The sequence below is a fragment of the Ascidiella aspersa genome, chromosome 6, assembly GCF_963924565.1.
Source record: "Ascidiella aspersa chromosome 6, kaAscAspe10.2, whole genome shotgun sequence".
NCBI classification, from domain to species: Eukaryota; Metazoa; Chordata; class Ascidiacea; order Phlebobranchia; family Ascidiidae; genus Ascidiella; species Ascidiella aspersa.
The window spans coordinates 28,983,498-29,002,712 of NC_139452.1; the positions used below are offsets into that span (position 1 = coordinate 28,983,498).

General features: G+C 35.4%; 1 protein-coding gene across 1 annotated transcript in view; it reads left to right on the forward strand.

The window, feature by feature from the left end:
* LOC146141170 (uncharacterized) overlaps nt 1–19,215 on the forward strand; it is a 65,134-nt gene that overhangs the window by 15,890 nt on the left and 30,029 nt on the right. The window contains exons 10-32 of the mRNA XM_083392830.1: nt 181–263; nt 507–603; nt 1,031–1,135; nt 1,693–1,779; nt 2,249–2,396; nt 3,606–3,809; nt 4,554–4,682; nt 5,265–5,370; nt 5,916–6,064; nt 7,255–7,431; nt 8,236–8,393; nt 9,045–9,242; nt 9,785–9,935; nt 10,884–11,095; nt 11,676–11,759; nt 12,519–12,698; nt 13,332–13,557; nt 14,017–14,245; nt 15,151–15,263; nt 15,858–16,021; nt 16,900–17,110; nt 17,798–17,953; nt 18,559–18,671. Of these exons, the coding sequence (XP_083248956.1) occupies nt 181–263; nt 507–603; nt 1,031–1,135; nt 1,693–1,779; nt 2,249–2,396; nt 3,606–3,809; nt 4,554–4,682; nt 5,265–5,370; nt 5,916–6,064; nt 7,255–7,431; nt 8,236–8,393; nt 9,045–9,242; nt 9,785–9,935; nt 10,884–11,095; nt 11,676–11,759; nt 12,519–12,698; nt 13,332–13,557; nt 14,017–14,245; nt 15,151–15,263; nt 15,858–16,021; nt 16,900–17,110; nt 17,798–17,953; nt 18,559–18,671 (3,480 nt within the window). The remainder of the gene's footprint in view (nt 1–180; nt 264–506; nt 604–1,030; nt 1,136–1,692; nt 1,780–2,248; nt 2,397–3,605; nt 3,810–4,553; nt 4,683–5,264; nt 5,371–5,915; nt 6,065–7,254; nt 7,432–8,235; nt 8,394–9,044; nt 9,243–9,784; nt 9,936–10,883; nt 11,096–11,675; nt 11,760–12,518; nt 12,699–13,331; nt 13,558–14,016; nt 14,246–15,150; nt 15,264–15,857; nt 16,022–16,899; nt 17,111–17,797; nt 17,954–18,558; nt 18,672–19,215) is intronic.

The following is a 19,215-nucleotide window of genomic DNA, read 5'->3' on the forward strand; positions in this document are numbered from 1 at the left end:
TTCAAAACTATTTAGTGAAAATATTTGCTTTCAATCACTGTAATCTTTTTCAAATAGTTAAATACTTAAGCTGGTGATTAAATTTTAGTACGTGTAATTCTTTCTCTTTTACAATTTTCCACGGGCAACCAACGTAGCGCAAAGACAATTGACCTTTTTATGAAATGTTTTGTTTTATAGCAACTTCAAGATGATTATGGCGGTTGGGTTAGCGCCAACAGCATTGGAGACTTTGTTGTCTACGCGGATTTCTGCTTCCAAACGTAAGCTAAATTGATTTTTCTCCTTGGCGTTTGAACATTGCATACTTGTCATTAAAATGCTGTTAAATCTTACATAACATGTCGGTGACTTTTGGGTAGTAGTGCAAACCATAAAAAAATAGAAATAAAACACCTACTTAAGACTGTATTAATTGCATACCGTAAGCTGTGGTGCCAGATAAAATTGCAATTTTTAGTAATTTTCCAAAGTCTAATATTTAAATTAAACTGTTTTTGTTCAAGGTTTGGTGATCGTGTGAAAACCTGGATAACAATGAGTGGACCGAACACAGAAGCAGTTAAAGGTTATGACACAGGGGAATTCCCACCACAACAACAGGTTTGTAGCCTTAACTGTACAGTTGTTTGTAGCCTTAACTGTACAGTAGTTTGTAGCCTTAACTGTACAGTTGTTGTAACCTTAACTGTACTGTAGTTTGTAGCCTTAACTGTACAGCGGTTTGTAGCCTTAACTGTACAGTTGTTGTAACCTTAACTCTACAGTAGTTTGTAGCCTTACTAATAATAAACTGAATAGAGGGTTTGTAGTCAGGGTTGTACTAGCAGATTTAAAGTCTTTAATTACAGAAGGTTTGCTCCCTAAACTGTCCGGCAGTATTTAGCCCTAACTGTGACAGTCATTCAAACAAAGACCTAACTTTAAGTCATATTTTGCCAAAAAAAACAAGTCAAGTCACAGTCATAATCATAAAAAAATTAAATCAAGTCATTAAGTTTGTCTAATTTTTTAATATATATGTTCACAGGGTCAAGGCGTAACAGCTTACGAAGTGGGCCATCACATGATTTTGGCGCACGCAAATGCTTGGACCCTCTACGACGTCAACTACCGTGGGAAACAAAATGGAAGGGTAGGGAAAATATATCACTACCATCAGTGGATCCCGGGTCGCCATTGATCGAACTAAAGTGTCTACGTGGAGGGGGGAGTGATCCAGGGGTGCACATGGCCATACCCTCTTCAAAACTGTATTTTTTAGTATTTCAACTAGGTCAATGCAAAATCTATTTGAACAACTACGTATAGTTTCTTTGTTTATTTATGTATTTATTTATTTTTTGTTTATAAAAATGTACACTGTATTTAAATCCCTTTTTTTCGAAATTCTCACACAACCTGTTCCTCAAAGTTTACTAGTCGATTTTGCTGACCCGCATCTCAACTAAACAAGAGATCTGTCTGTTTTTGTATTGCATAACACATTTACGAATGGCGTCTTATCAGTTTGATTTCCGTTTAATTTTGCTTCAGAACCAAGTTTTTTTAATTGGTAGCGATCCCGTAGGCCTACCCTTTGAAAACAATTAAGCCCGCAAAGTAACAGACCGGTTTGACAAACTCTTTTGCTCAACAGTAAAGCAGAATTTATGTTACGCTAGCTTTCTAACACACTTGGATTTGTTGCAGATCTCAATATCAATTGATTCGGCTTGGGGCGAACCATTCGATGGATTGCATCAGAGAGACGTGGACGCCGCTAATAGATACATGCAGGTAAATTTAGTAGAACGTTAACGATAAATATATACCTTTTGTGTCCGGCGTAGTGATAGCCCGATGTTCGACCAATCTTTTATATTCAGCATAATCACTTAAATGTGTTTTCTAGATAATGTTTGAAATGAATAAACATTCATTCACAAAATATTGCTCACTTCTGTATGCTTTATGATGTTTTATTTATCTTATGTTGTCACTTATTTTGTCACGTGCTTTATTTTAAAAAGTAGTAAAAGTCTGAAACCTTTATATGAGCACATAAAATTGACGTATGCGTATTTAGAAACCTCATGTCCTTTTTCGTGCAGCGGTCTTGCTACGGACAAATCGTAATAAATCTAACCATGTTAACCAGTGGGCAACCCCGAAAAATCTAAATGCAGTAAAAAGGTGGTAAAAAGTCTAAAACCGGTATAATAGCACTAAAATTGACGTATTTAGAGCAGTTATGTTAATTTTTCAGTGGTCTCTCGGCTGGTTCTTGGGTCCTCTTACTTCAGGGGATTACCCTGCTGAAATGAAAGAGCGCATTGCGAGCAAGAGCATGCTGGAAGGAAGGTCACAGTCAAGGTTACCGGTGTTCACGCAACAACAAAAGGATTCGATCAGAGGTAAAGTCGTAACTCTGCTAGGCAACGCGTTGTATAGATTAAATGACGCAAATAAAGGCAGAGGTAAACAAAGTTTGACGGTCTGCTTTAAAATCTCGATAATTCATACTTATCCTATAAAAGAGCGGTGCTTCACAAAATATTTTAGTTTACCCTGTTAATGTAATTGACCTACTTAAGTTAAAAAAGGTCCGTGTCGAAAAACTTCAATTCCAGGCGATAGAATAAAATTGTTGTAAATTACAATTATTTATTTGAAACGTTCACCAAATGCGTCCTACTTCTGTATAGGCTTCGATATACATTCTACATCCAACTAAAACCCTCAGCATTTGTCTTAAAAATTATTGTAAGTGTTCACAAAATGCTACCTAGTTCTCTATATGGGCTTTGATGTTCATTCCATGTCTAACTTCAACCTCCAGCCATTATCTTAAGATTTATTCAAAACGTTCACAAAATGCTAGCTACTTCTGTATGAGATTTAATATTCATTCTACGTCTAACTACAACCTTCAAACATTTACGAGTTATTCAATACGTTCAAAAATCAAAATGCTACCTACTTCTGTATATGGGCTTTCATGTTCATTCCATGTATAACTGCAATCTCCAGCTATTATGCTCAAACGTTGCAATTTTCGTTTCTAAAAACTATTTAATAGCTAAAAACTATTTAATCAAAATGCTACCTACTCGGATAAATACATTTTTCATCTAAAACAATGTTAATGCTTCTTGAGCTAACTGTACACAAGATCCCTAATTGATTTATTTTGAAGTCCCGATACCACATTTTTCGACTTTTCTAAATACTATTTAATTAGTGCTAAATACTATTTAATTAGTACACCGAAAGCCATCGCAGACTTCATCAAATCTGTCGATGTATGATGCAAGCAGAGCAGACTAGAAAAACAACTAGCCTGCAGTGAGGTTCGAACTCTCAACCTCCGGTCAAGCCGGGACCGTCGCTCTACCAACTGAGCTATGCGGGCTCAGAAGGGAACGAGTCGATAAACAACCATGCGCCAATGCTTGCTCAATCTGTTAGTACAAGCAACCTCATTGAAGGGGATCCACAGTACCATATCATTGAATACTATTTAATAAGTGCTAAATATTATGACATTTTCAGATAAAATAATGACAATGTTTCTTGATCTAACTGTCACAAAGTAACATCCTTCAAAAAAAACAAAAAAACAGGTACGGTCGACTTTATCGCGGTGAACCACTTTACAACCTGGTACGTTGGCGAGTCGGACATTTACGGCAACATGACGGCTCCATTCGTTGGTTCCGTGTGCACAAACGAGACGGTCAGACCAGATGACCAGTGGTCATGGCTTTGGGACGAAATGAACAGACTGGGGCTGCTACCGAGAAACCAGCAAGAACGTGATGACGAAGGTAAGTCGAATTAGGAAAAGGGTTCAACAAACGGATTACTGTAACGATTAAAGATCGCTGGCCGGACATAACAGTTTGTTGTTAAATTTACTTAGCTTGTTTGTTGTTTAAAGAAAAATACAAAACATATAATTAGCTTTATAAAAAGTCTTTTCGTTTAGAACTAGTTTAGTCCAACTCGACTTTATATTTGCACAGTTGATAAATTTACTTGTTTTTATCACACTTTCAGTTTATAATCGACACTTGAAAACGTTTGGAATAATCTTAGATTGACTATAAAACTTTGATTTGGTACCGTTCTGATAGGTAAGGTGCATTTTTTTAAAGCTGTGTCAAACACTCAACATTAAATTTTAAACCTTGCTCATTTTTTAAGGTATGTTTCGTTAAAATAAATCAAAAGGTTGGAAATAATGGCGCTACAGAATATAAGCATGAAACAAAAAAACATGAATTTTGCAAATGTTAATGCTTTAAGTTATTGTTTATAAAATGTGTAATTATTTTTTTAAATTATGCTTACTAACTATAGTACTTACTTATTATATCGTTACATTGGCCATAAAAGCTGTAAAAGGACTTTTGTTTTGGTATCCTCGGGCACATTTGTATAAATTTTATTAAAATATTGAAGTGACTAAACTTCCAACAAATTCGTCACCTCACGATCCGGTAACTCGAAATTCGTTTTTTGCTCGACATTAGCCAGTGATGTTATTCCGTTGTTATATATTATTTTAGTGCCTCCGCCCAGTTTCGCCGGCGACTCGGACACCCTTCTAACGTACGACTGGACTTGGCAGCAGACCGGGACTACTGACCAGTACGTTGTTCCCTGGGGAATGCGAAGGATTCTCGGGTGGATTAAAGGTACGAAGAATTGAACGTTTTTTAGCCTGCGAAAATTGATGAATATCAAATTGACTATTATGCTTTATGCGCCCTGGACATTCAGTTCCTTTTGTTGCAATTTTCTATTTTATTTTTCACACAAATATAACTGACGATTGTTGTAAAATATTAAACTATTGACTAGCTTCGAGCCATTTATTATATCCCTCAAGGGAAAGTATTTACATATATACTCAATTTTTTAAATAAAATGTTTACAAATTCGCTTGCTTGCATGTCATACATTAGATTTATCTGTGATTTATGATTCAGTTCAAGTTTTAAAAATCGGAATAATGCCATTGTTCAAGAAAAATATTGTAAAATAAGCTATTGCTGTCAGGCATAATGTATAACCGAGTATGCTCATCCAGCAGTTTAATATAATCAATCGACGTTTCGATGTCCTATACAAGACGCCTTTATCAGGATAATGGCATATCTTGAAAGACAGATTCTGTCGATTTGTTTATAATGAAACTGCTGGATGAGCAACACCCGGTTATAAATATATTGTAGTTTACCTGATTGTTGTGAACAAATTCTATTCATTTATTACAGAAAACTACGGTGACCGTCCAATATTCGTTACTGGCAACGGTTTGAGCGAAGCAAACAAGTGGTCGATCACAGGAGACTGCACAGCACCTCAAAATCCCATCACGAGGTAACAAACTTATTTGATAATCCTTCAGTGCAATATTTTTTTTTTATTTCTTCTTTTGATAAATTTTACCAAAAATAGACTGTCAAAGCGTCTGAAAACAGCAAGGTCAAAATTGCGCTTTCCCTATTACATCATATACCTTCCTTGGGTCGTTTAAATTGTTGATAGCTTTTGTAGAGGGGGCCACAAACCATGTTTATCAAGTTTACAAATTTTATCCTAATAATTGACTTTGCATTATTGCAGAGTTGCTTACAATGTGATTATAAACTTTAAATGTGTCTTCGAATATTTTTTATTAAATTTGCGGTTTAGTTTGTTAGTGGTGGCTTTTCAAATAGCTTATACCACGCGGCTTTAAAAAATTTTGGAGTTATGTTAAATTTCCATTTACTGACCGTTTATCGCTATATATGTTACAGGCCGTATGCGTTACTACCTCTTTATTAAAATAATACCCCTACCCGAGAATGACGTCACACCACAATGCATGAAAGGTTGAACGTCACTGACTTCTTAAATAAACAGTTTTTGCTTCGCAACAGGTGGAGGGACGTTGGCTTAAACGACCAAGATCGTATCGAGTTTATTCGACTTTACACCAACGAGGTCCTTAAAGCGATCCAACTTGACAATGTTGACGTCAGAGGTTACTACGCCACGTCACTCATGGATGGATTTGAATGGCTGTCAGGTGATAATTTAACTTCCCTTTCTTTTCTTAGTTAGAGGTTTTTACATTATTGCGACACTGATTTTTCGGGCTAACAACTCTATATGTAACTTCAGGGCGGTGGATTTGACTTTTCATAAAACAAATTGCGTTTTAGTTGCTTATTTTTTTCCCACAAGCTGTTTTTGGAAAGAAAAAGCCCTTTCATATTTAATTAGTTGATGATTTACTAGGGGTTCAATAAAGCTTAATGTTACCTGAACATTTCAGCAAATCTTTTGAAACCAGCTGGTAATCCAAATATTTCGTTTAGGCTCAAACTAATTAGCACAAATTACTCTGTTCTAACAAACTTACATTTACATTCACTTACCACTTACATTCCGGATTCAACAATATTGTCTATTTATTCGTGTTTAGAGATTCCTCAGTATCTTGACAACTTGTTGAGTTTAAATGCGACTTTTTACGGCAATATAATCTCGTGAGTAACAGCTTACCAATACTCCTGAATGAGATTGATGCAAAATCCATCCATTATCTTATGATTTATTTAAAACGTTCACAAAATACTATCATTCTGTATGGGCTTTGGTATTACCGCTACGTCTAAATACGGGCGTTTATTATTATACGTGCATATGTAAACTTTAGTCCAACGTTAAGCATACTAGTATTCTTCAGTTGAACCAGTGGTTCTCAACCTGTGGTACGCGTACCACTAGTGGTACGCGAAGTAATTTTGGGTGGTACGCAGTATGTTTTTAAATAAAATTACAGTTTTACGAAAAAGTTTAGCATTTTTTCTATTGTAATAAACTATACATAGTTAAATATTTTATGATTCATCAATGATAGGAATTATTATCTTTCCGAAACATCTATGCAAATTTATTTTATGACATCATAGAAAAACAACAAAGAATCACAAAACTTGACTATCGGTATCTTGCAAGTTAAAAAACGGAAACTTTTTCAAGATTAGTGAAAATTTCGGGGCTAACTAATTAGCTAATCCGCCCCTGTTAATAATCCAATATACATTTTGAGTAAAGTTGAGTTTTTCGATAATTTCTTGGTACGCAACAAGATCATAGAACCTCGAGGTGGTACGCGGTGAAAAAAAGGTTGAGAACCACTGAGTTAAACGTTTAGTAGCAATAACGCCACCAAGTAAAACAACCCTTCTCTGTCCTCTTTCAACAATTAAGGTTACACCGAGCGTCACGGGATGTACAGGGTCGACCCAACCGACCAAACACGAACGGCCAAGCAGTCGGCTTGGTTCTACGCCGACCTTGTTCGCGAAAACGGCCATAACGCCGACAGGAGTCAATGTCCACGTACAGATGACAGGGACAACTTCCTATACGGGAAATTTCCAGACGGTACCGTTTTTTGTTTTGATGTACTTGACTCCTTGGCTTGAATGATTTGGACTGTAGGTCGTCCTAATACAGGGATGCGTAAAATGTTGTAGAGATTTCGCGATTGCACTAAAGATTAAGAGATTTTGTTTAAACGTAAGACGGTTCGGCACAGACAGTCCAACGTGGGCAAGGTTTTCGAAAACTTGTAAAAGTAATACATAATCAACTAACACCATTACGAATTTGCAGTATAATATGTCATGGTAGTTTAGATTTTGCGTGTAATGTATTGTCTGCTACCTTTCTGCAAAACTTTCAAGGCCAAGTCACTTTTCATCACATTTGATTGATGTGGGCTTATACATTAATATAATATGTAGTTTGACTGAAGGATTTTTTTCATTTCACTGTTTTAAATAAAGTTGATTTTTCTAGGGACCTGGGTGTTTTTTTGTGAAGCATACATAAAAACTTTTAGTTTCATTCTGGATTTAAATATTGAATAGTCACAAACTTCAAGTTGTAACAGTCTTAAACGCGGAAAAGATAAAATGCCAACTCTTTTATAACTATTCTAACAAATCAAAGTCCAAAACAAGGAATATAGAATCTGATCTTTCTCATAAAACATAGTTAGATACAATTTTAGCTCTATATATGTTTAATTTTTGTACGTACTACATCTACGTTAGATATTCATAGAAATCAAATTTCCCAATCCATAAAAACAGCTTAAAAGGAAGTATTCCAAAATAATTCTTATATCCTAATTATTTATTCGTGTTCCGATTAAGGTCAAATTCGTGACGTCATTGTTTGTAGATTTCGCCTGGTCATCTGCCACGTCATCATACCAGATCGAGGGGGCTTGGAACGAGGATGGAAAGGGTGAAAGCATCTGGGATAAATTCACCCGAGAGGGGAATGCCCACAACAATGATACAGGAGACGTGGCTTGTGACAGCTATCATAAGTACAAGGTAAGTTGGTATTACAATATACATCAATACAAGTTAGTTGCTATAACGTATAAACACAAAATCGAGTATTAAGAAAGTTGCTCTTATAAAAAAATGAGTTTTGATTCGCAGTCAACTTAAATACAAGTTGATTTGGGTGGTATTTTCTGTCAACATAAGTACGCGGCTAGTTGGTGTAAATAAAACGTACCTGGTAAATTGCTGCACATTAACATAAATACAAAGATAGTTCGCTGGGAACAAACCAAAAAAACAATATAGGTTGGTATTTCAACTAAAGATTAACACAAAGCTATAGTTGTTAATACAAGGTTATCTGGTGTTGTAATAAATATAAAAACAAGACTTTAAATTCATAAACATACAAAGAGTTGCTTTTTTATTCGTAATAAATGCAAAGTCAGGTGGTATTGTTAGTTTGGTGTTGGAATCGCCTTTTTAGCTTTTTGTGTTGATCATTTTTATAACGTTATTAACACGCTAGGAACATACTTATACAAGTTAAAGTTTTGCTAAATTACTTTAGTTGGTTATATTACACACCAAATTAATACAACGATTCATAGCTCGTCAGAAGTGTTTTATGATTTCGCATCCACGTCTTAGAAAAACATATTACTCCAACATTTATAACGTTTTGGTGTCTTACAGACGGACGTTCAGCTTCTAAAGAACCTCTCAGTAGGATATTACCGTTTCTCAATCGCCTGGACTCGACTCATTCCAACCGGTTACTTGGCTAATGGAACCGAACAACGCGGAATCGATTACTACAACAACCTCATCGATGAATTGCTGGCGAATGGCATTCAACCGATGGTTACACTTTATCATTGGGATCTTCCTCAGGTTAGTTTTGCTTAGTGGTAAATTTTTTGGTTGAATTTATATTGTCGTAAATGGATGTCCGATAATATCAGATCGGAGCCATAGCCGATGTAAAGTGGTAGTATCGGTGCTGGTTCGATACTAGGGTGGTATCGGTACTCGGGTATCGCTACTACACTCTGCCCCAGGTTAGTTTTGCTTAATGCCCATTTTTGTGGTTAATATTTTATTGTGGAATTTTCAATTTTTCCGTGTTCTAAATAAAGTAGATTTTTTGTGTGACCATGTTTGTTTGTTTTGGTTAAAAATGAATAAAAACTAGTTTTCGAATTTTAGGCTTGTTTCTAAGCTTGCAATGTTTCATTTTAAGAAAAATACAGACAAACTAATAGTCTGTCAGACTAATTCAACATTTATATTCCGCCGGCAAAAGACATTGTCGGTATATCTGAATAAACCACGCAAGAGTACAAGCATAAGTATTCATCAGAGACATTAAAAGACAAATAAAATAATTATAACATAAAAAGTCGTAAAAAACTACTGAAACGCTTTGTTTTCAGGGTTTACAAGCTAATGTTGAAGGTTGGCTGGATCAGAGCGGCGTTATAGTGGATGAGTTCAAGAATTACGCCGACCTCTGCTTTAAGGAATTTGGCGACAGGGTGAAATTCTGGATCACATTTAATGAGCCTTTTATTGTCGCACAACTCGGTAAGTTGGTAAATCTTGTATTCTTCTTGTGCTGCTGATGGCGAGAAATTATTTCAATTGATGAGTGAATTTCCTTATGTTTAACAGTTTTGGTAAATTATGATAAAAATAAAGAGATGAATAAACCATAGAAATGTTGCGTATTACATTTTGTAGGCGAAGTGTTTTCAACTTTCACTTTTTTCTATCTCCATGACAATTGTTTTTTATTTAGTCCTTTAAAAAACAAAACTTAAAATTTGAATCAGTTATGTTATCAATATAGACGTCTTGGTATTCGATAAACCACGGCGATTGTATCAAACATTCTGTCGGTTTTATCACAATAGTAATAATACACCGAAAAGCCATTGCAGACTCACCGAATCTGTCGATCAATAATGCAAGCAGAGCAGGCTAGAAAAACAACTAGCCTGCAGTGAGTTTCGAACTAACGACCTCCGGTCAAGCCAGGACCGTCGCTCTACCAACTGAGCTATGCAGGCTCAGAAGGGAACGAGTCGAGAAACAACCATACGCCAATGCTAGCTCAATCTGTTAGTACAAGCAAGCTCATAATGAAGGGGATCGCCAGTATCATATCATCATACAATGAAACATGCACACACATATGTGTGTTTACAACTGAGATCTAGCCCTTCTGAAGCTGCTTTTTGACCCACGATTACGGCTTCCGTATCAATAGTATACCGAAAATCCATCGCAGACTCACCGAATCTGTCGATCAATAATACAATAGTAATAATATGGCCGTTTTCTTATTCTGGTCAGGATTTTCTTTCCTAACTTTAAAACAGAACTTTACATGCTTACTAGTTTAAATAATTATTAACGTCAATCCCTATGAAGAATACGACAATTGTAAAACGTACCAACACCTATTTCGGACAATGCTTTCATCCAACGTTAAAGAATAATTAAAATTCTAATATGTACTTTTCTCGTCAGGTTACGGAGTCGCCGCCTTCGCCCCTGGAATATTCAGTCCAGGCATTGGAGTTTACCACGCAGCACACAGCATCATAAAGGCGCACGCCCAAGCCTATCACACCTACGATGACAACTACAGATCCACACAAAACGGTCGGATTGGAATCACACTCAACTCGAACTGGGTTGAGCCGCAGACACCGTTGGACCCAGAGCATATTGCTGCCAGAGTAAGTTGCCTGATTTTGAAATCTTAGTTTATCCAGAAATTTAACCCTTTGTCTAATTTCAGTAATTTTGGTAATATTAGAGCTATATAATAAGTTGTTTATTTCAATTCAAAAGTTCAGTTTTTTTTATTTGTAGCGGATTTTTAAACGCATAAGCTCCAAACTAAATTTGTTCATTTATCCAAAAACTCACCATTTTTTACCTCAGGCAAATTTACAAGCGCATCAACTCCATACAAGTTTCTTTGTTTTATCACTAATAAAACGTTTCTTTTCACATAAGTGAGTTTTTAAAAGCATGCCCTCTAAAATGAACATTTATGTTTCAAACATATTTTTTACCTTTGATGAAAAAAGGTTCTAACAAAAAAGCGATTTTTTTTAATGAACATACTCATTGTTTTGTCTCTTCTTCAGCATTGTGTCTAAATAGTAAAGTACGCTGTATTCTTAATCTTGTTAACGTCATTTTTATCCAAAATAACAATTTTTTACCATGCATCATACCATAGATGCAACATGATCAACAGAACTTGTTATAAAACTTCATTTCATGCAACTAATCTTGTTTATTCCACAGGAACGAAGCTTGGCATTCTTCACCGGTTGGTGGGCCGAACCTATTTTCGGATCTGGGGATTACCCGGATATCATGCGATGGAACGTAAGTTAACACATTCAACTAGTTTATGAGAAAGATTGATACATACAGTGATGTAAACAAGTTATTTTATAATAACTTAAGTCCAAGTCAAATTATTCGCAAAAACTTAAGTTAAAGTGAGGTATTTTCAAAAAAATAGCGAGTCAAGTCCCAGTCAAGTCATTATTATAACAAGTCAAGTCCCAGTCAAGTCATTATTATAACAAGTTAAGTCCCAGTCAAGTCATTATTATAACAAGTCAAGTCCCAGTCAAGTCATTATTATAACAAGTCAACTCCCAGTCAAGTCATTATTAGAGCAAGTCATCTTCAATTCAAATTACTAATATAAAAATAAAGCGTTAAACTATTAAAGTTGGTTAAACCCGTCCGATTAGGAGCAATATTTAACGAAAAAATAACAAAAAAACAACTTGTAACAATTTGATCAATCGTTATAAGTTCAAAACTTGTGAAAATAGCTAAATTAAAAAATAAAATGTTAAATGTAAACACTTTATTTCAACCCAAATCGATTCCAATAGACTTAAGTCAAGTGAATTCTGCTTTGGCATGTTTAAAGGTTGGTTTTAGGAATAGTAAAACCTATACTTAGAGCACACAACCAATTTAAAAACTAGAATTTGGGTTAGCCGCATTGCTCTAAATTATTGAACTAGAATTATCTAGTTGTCCAAGTCTGGTTACAGTACAATTGTCGCTTTTTATATCGGGCGTATTACGTGAGGCAACCAAGTAAGTGTAATCTATATTTTTCAGGTTGGAAACCGAAGTGAGTACTACAACATCACCGAAGTAAGACTTCCGTATTTCACTGAAGAAGAGAAGATATTGAACAGAGGAACGTCGGACTTTTTCGGGCTTAACCACTACACTTCCAACCTGGTTGTTCCCTGCTCTTATTATCCAGAAGAAGGACCTACCTATGACTCTGACCAGGTTAACTATTCACTACACGCTATATTTCAATAGCAATAGGTTCAAGTTCTAATTCCTTGTAGTAACTATAACAAAAACATAAAAATATTAGTGTTTGCGACATTTCGCTAGTCAGAAATAGTATTTTCTTCTTTGATGTTGACTAATAATTAATCCACAAGAATTAAAACTATTTATTTAAATAGGGTGTTTAAATCATCGTTTTTCTATGTGTGTATTTTGGTTTTTCTAGTATAAAAAAGTCTTGAAGAGCCATAAATCTTAAAACAGTCAATAATAATAATAATAGTTTGGAGCAGTATGGCTAGAGGTTTTAGTTATGCGCTTAATAATGCAGAAGTGGGAAGGATTTTGCAAACGTTTTAAATAGTTGGGAATTTATTTTCATTATGTTAAACTAACTACTTCCGTATAGGCTTTTATATTCATTCTACGTCTTACTACAACCTCCATCCGTTATTGTTTAAGATTTATTCGAACATCACAAAATGTTACTTAATACTATTTGGTTAACCAGGTTGACACTGTTTAATGTTATTTGCTTTATTGACATCTTTAAGTCCCTGGCGATAAATAAAGCCATTTTATTATTCAACTGTATTTTAATAAATAGCAAGACATCTTTAAATTTAGGAAGCCTGTGGAACCCCTGGGTGCCCCGAGTGGCCAGGTTCCGCTTCCGAATGGCTCTGGCAGGTTCCATGGGGCCTTAGGAAGCTACTGACCTGGATAAAACGATCCTACAATGACCCGGAGATCTACATCACCGAGAACGGCGTGTCGGATCACGACTACGATGGCACCGACGATGAGATTCGAACCAACTACTATCGGAACTATATCAACGAAGTTCTCAAAGGTGAGCGCTTGATAGCATAAGGCCTCGATTGCTAAGCTTAATTTATCTTTAAATGCATCAAGATGTTGAACAAATAAAGGTCTCCAAACTATCAAAATACTACCTAACTGTATAGGGCTTTGTTATTGTCACTACGTGAGAAATATCTAACTACAACGTTTAACCATTATCCTAAGACTTATTAGAAACTGCAGTTTAAATGGCAAATTCAGATTGACTCAAAACATAGTTTTTTTTCAAGTCAGAATGCAAATTACACAAGCCATTGGAATAAACAGATAATATTTGCATTAAATTTAATTCTGTTTTAGCACCAAAATTGTAACCTAAACATCTGGTCGTATAGGCTACCTTCGAAAAATCTAACTCCAAATTCTAACAAAACCTTTTATATGTCCAGTATTCCCAGCCAAACGTTACATGTAAAAAGTCCCAACAAGCATTGTTTCACTATTGTAGCAATCCACATCGACAACGTAAACGTCAAGGGTTACACAGCCTGGTCGCTCATGGACAACTTTGAGTGGGCAGAGGGATACAGTGAGCGCTTCGGGTTACACTGGGTCAACTTCAGTGACCCCGAGTTACCCCGGATACCCAAGGACTCGTCGGTTTACTACAAGTCACTGGTCGAGTTTAACGGATACGAGAGAAGCGCAACTGAACCGTGGGAATACTTCTGGTCAAGGTAGCTAGGAATTTGTTTATATTTATGATTTGCATTTTTTTTTGGAAATTCCGCATCATGAATTTCCCCATATCCCTATTACCTCCAACCATTATGCTCCAAAGCAGTTACTGTTATCATTTAGGTTGATTTGTCATTTGTTCTATTTATATAAAGTATTTATATGAAAATGTGACGCTTTAAACTAGATTAAAATTTTCCAAACATACTTTAATCAGTTTAATATTTATTTTAAATGTTTAATTCAAAGCCAATACAGAGTACCAGTTAATGGATCCAATGTTTAAAAGTAAGACTTTACTTGTAAATCGTGTAAGACTTTACTTGTAAATCGTGTAGGGCTTTACTTTTAAATCAAGAACGAAAGCAATACCCTACTGGGAATGCAACTTTGTTGTTCTAAAACTAACCGTTTAGTATTGCCTATCCTTATTATCTATTAAATTGGGGGACAATTTAAACCAAACAAAGTTGTTTTTTTTCACTTTGTGTGAATCGATAATGTCTTTGTAATATAGCTTTTAAATAGAAAGTAGACTCCCCAAACCCAAACCTAACATAATAAACAAACTGTGTAGCGTTTTTGAAATTACTTTTTATGACGTCACGTTGAGATGTTACTTTAAGACTTGAGGTTGTGACCTAACTTTGTGACGTCAGCTCGGAAAAAAAATGCCCCCCACCAAAAAAAAATATGCCTCCAAATAAAAATCCTATATATGTTCCTGGTACTCGCTTACTCGTCTGACCCCGCAAATTATAATAATCGGGTGTATTTAGATACTCGATATTCGTCTTGCAATGTGAACTAGTGTACTCGGATGCTAGTTGCACGAGGGGCAATGTAAACCCGAATCGTTAGATACTCATTCCACAACCTCTAATAAGTAGTTTGTTATTAACAGACCTGATCTTGACCGAGACGACTTCATTTACGCTTCCTTTGTTGACGAGTTCGTATGGGGAGCTGGCACTTCTGCTTATCAAATCGAAGGAGGCTGGAAGACACATGGAAAAGGTGGGACGAGTCTTAATTGTTAAACAGTGAAACGCTTTGGGTTTACAGCTCACTACAAAAAAACGCGGCACACTAATGCCCATGCTTGCCTAGTTTATTTTACCTAACTACAAGAAAATACTTAGCACCAAAATCTTTAGAGGCACACTGCTATGCCTCGGCACGCATGCAGTTTGATAAACCAATGGTAGATTTTACCAATACTGTGTATTTTAAATTGTAAAATCCACGTGTTTCAGGTAATATATAGATGTTTTGAAAATTTGTGAAACAGCGCCGGGGAATAGTTTGACAACTGTAGGTGAAAAATTGTGTGTTTTAGATTTTTCAGTTTTAAAGTAGGTTAACTTGTTGTTGAGTTGTTTGTATTAAGGTATACTAAACTGTTTTTGTTTTTTTGTAAAACTCCCCACATTTAGATGGAACAAATAGTGTTATTAGGTTTATTTCATTTAATTATACAGATATTGCCATTTTTTTACTTTTGATAAACTGTAATTTTTTAAAACTTTTGAACTAGAATTTCAGAGGAATTTCCCTGGTAAAATTAGTAATGTTTGAGTTTAACATCTCACAAATATTTGTTCGCACCAGGTCCCAGCATCTGGGATAATTACACGCAAGTGGCGGGAAATATCCCGGTGTCGGAATCCATGTCTTCAAGCCACGTGCAAGAGTCGGTATTGGACGATGGATCAAACATGTTCACTGGGAACGTAGCGGCAGATAGCTACTACAAAGTGGAATACGACGTTCAAGTAAGTACATTGCGTCGTTGTGTTATTAAGTGTTTAATCCACATACTCTAGGCTTTCTCATGCAGCTCTCTATTTGACTCGAAATGTTCATATGGTTCAGCAGCCAAATAGCGATTAAAGAATAATTGAATATATTGTACTTCTCAACAAGCAAAAAACCTTTGTGCTTCTTAATGCTACAATACACAGCAAAAAGTTTTCACTGATATTTAATTTGCTTGTTAAATAAATCAGCCACCGCATTTCATGTATTTCATGTAGACAGTAAAAAAAATAGTTATATTTAAATTTAATGGAGACCTTTATGTAGGTAACTGACGTAACGTTGTATTCTTGCAATGCAAAACCACATCTTCAACCGAATAGTTACAGAATTAACTCCACTACTTGACATCTTGTAACCTGTTCAGAACAGTTTTTTGGCTTTTGCTTTCTCGCACAACCCAATTAAAAATTATCGGCCTGAATTGAAGTAGGGTTTGCACTTCTTTAGTTTTCTTTCGTTTCAAACAAATTAAAACGGTTTTTATCCTAATGTGGAGAAAAATGCGATTTCCTTGCCCGGGTAAACTAATTTGTTACCCAAAGAATCACAAAACTCTTAACAATTCATTAGATGCTACTCATTCTGAATATTGCATTATATTGTCTCCTGATGCGACCTAATTCAAAATGTGTGCCCGGATTTGCACAGAATTTTAACTCTGGGTTAAGCTTATCGAACTATTTACAATCAAATTTGTCTTTGGATAGTTCGACCTGATTACTCTATTTAGAAATAGACAAAAACGGCCATTTACAAAGATTAATAAATGCTTAACCATGTGTAAATTCCTCAACTAATACAAGCCAACTAACAAACGAAATCAACTTTTCAGAGTCTCGTAGGCCTTGGAGTCTCCCAATACAGCTTTTCCATTTCTTGGGCACGTCTCTTCCCCAACGGAAACATGGATGCCAATGAACAAGCAAACCAGGATGGAGTTGCCCACTACATGTACGTACTGGACGAACTCAGGCAAAAGGAGATTACCCCTGTGGTAACGTTGTTCCACTTTGATCTTCCACTTGCTCTGCAAGAAGACGGAGGTAAGGAAAAATCTTTATTTATTTTTTGAAGGATTTCTCTTAGATAATCTTATAGTTTTTCAAACTCATACATCTGTAGAGAGCTATAAATCTTTGAGGTCCCCATACATTGTTCTATATAAATACTAATATTTTTTTTTAAAGATCTTAGATTGTGTTTTCATGCATAGATTTTACTGTAACTCAGTATCAGGTTTAAAATGAAAAAAAAGTATTAATTTTACCTTCTACTAAGTTTGCCACAAGTGTCACTGCCTGTATAGGCTCAGGTTTATTTCGTGGTTAAGGAATTTTGGAAATAGTTCAAATGTAGTGAGAGGTAAAAACTCTGTCTTATTCGTCTAAATTAGCTCGAGAACTTTTACATTCACCATTGGACTGGATAAATTTATTTTAAATGTTTCTTAATGATTTAAAGTCAATCTTCTTTCGGTATCGGAATGTTAACGTTTGTGCCCTCAATATTGCACGCACTTTGTTAAATTTAATACCTGACCTCTGCTACTGTAATTTATCCCACAGTTCACTTTTAAATTCAAAGGGAATCAGTTGCACAGCTGTTTTGTTGAATAGGGGGTTTTCGAAATTTTGCGTATTCATACTCTTGAAAATCAACCTATTTTGATGTTCTCAGGCGACCTCTATAGATAATGCAATACAAACGACACGTCATGTTACTTTATGTAGGTTGGGTGAACCCGAACATCGTTGAGAGATTCCATAGATACGCTGACTTCTGCTTCGCTACGTTCGGCGACCAAGTTAAGGATTGGATCACAATCTACGATCCTTACAATGTTGCATGGAAGGGCTATGGAAGTGACTTGCATCCACCAAGTAAGTGTAAAGCTTACAATTTTCATTTGGTATTAGATTTTTTTTATAATTTAAAGTGAACTTCAATGTAGAACCTATTTTTACCTAGCAGCAGAATAGTCTACAATGCCAGCACTAAGGCAAATGCTAGTATTAGGGGAAAACCCTTTGTAACATATTTCTATATTCGCCGGCAAAGGCATCGTCAGTGTACTTTAGTTCGAGTAAGTTTATTAATAGCATTGCTAGATTATTCTGCTATTGCCTTCAAACACTACATATTCAGTGCAGCTATTTTTACCTAAAAATACTTTGTTTATTGCATAAATGAAAACCTATAGAAAAAACAAACAACACAAAGGCAAACGTTCGAGCTGTTAAAAAGTTAATAAGAATTAATATCGTTCTAGTGGAATTAGTAATATATGTATTTATCTACACTTTCTATAGTAAACGACTGTTCAACTTTAACCACATAATATTGAAGTAAAAAACAACAAAACATGTGCCCATACACAGCATCTTAAGCTATAAAAAACGAAAAAAAATTAAATGCTGAATTATTGAAAACAAATACGATTCTCGTTATATCTATGTGTCGTTCTAACCTCACCTATTTCTTACAACAACAGCACCCCAAGACCCCCATTTTGACCCCTACATGGCGGGAAAGCACCTACTGCTCGCGCACGCCACCGCGTGGACGTCCTACGACCAAAATTACAGGGCCGACCAGGGAGGAAAGGTAAGTTGTTTGAAATACATAGGACCAACCGGGAATACTAAATTTCGGATAAAATAAACGTTTCTGCTATAAATGTATAAATTTACTAGTAAGTTACAGGTAACAGCAATAACACGTAACTTAATTAGTAATACTTTGTGCAACTGTGTGTTTGTAATAATAAAGCCAATGGCTACGAAAAAGGATTTTTTTTATCAAACCAAGCGTTCTAGAAAAAACATGAAAAGAAAAAAAATCATCTAAACACAGTATTTTAGGAAAACAGTCTTCCTTTATGTATAGAATGGTTAGACCTAAAAACCTGATATATTAAAGAGTAATGACTTTACTTCACTGTTCCGCAAACATTTATGATATAACCTAGCTCAGTAAGACCAGAAATAGCTATGCCCTTTTCGCCCTTTTCCTATAGGTTATGTTTGAAGTTGAAAATCCTAGTTCCTGTTATTTCTAATAGGCTTTTATATTTTGTTGTTAGCTAAACAAGATAAGATAGTAACCTAAAATATATGTCTAAGAAATGCGCGATCTTGACCAACACTGT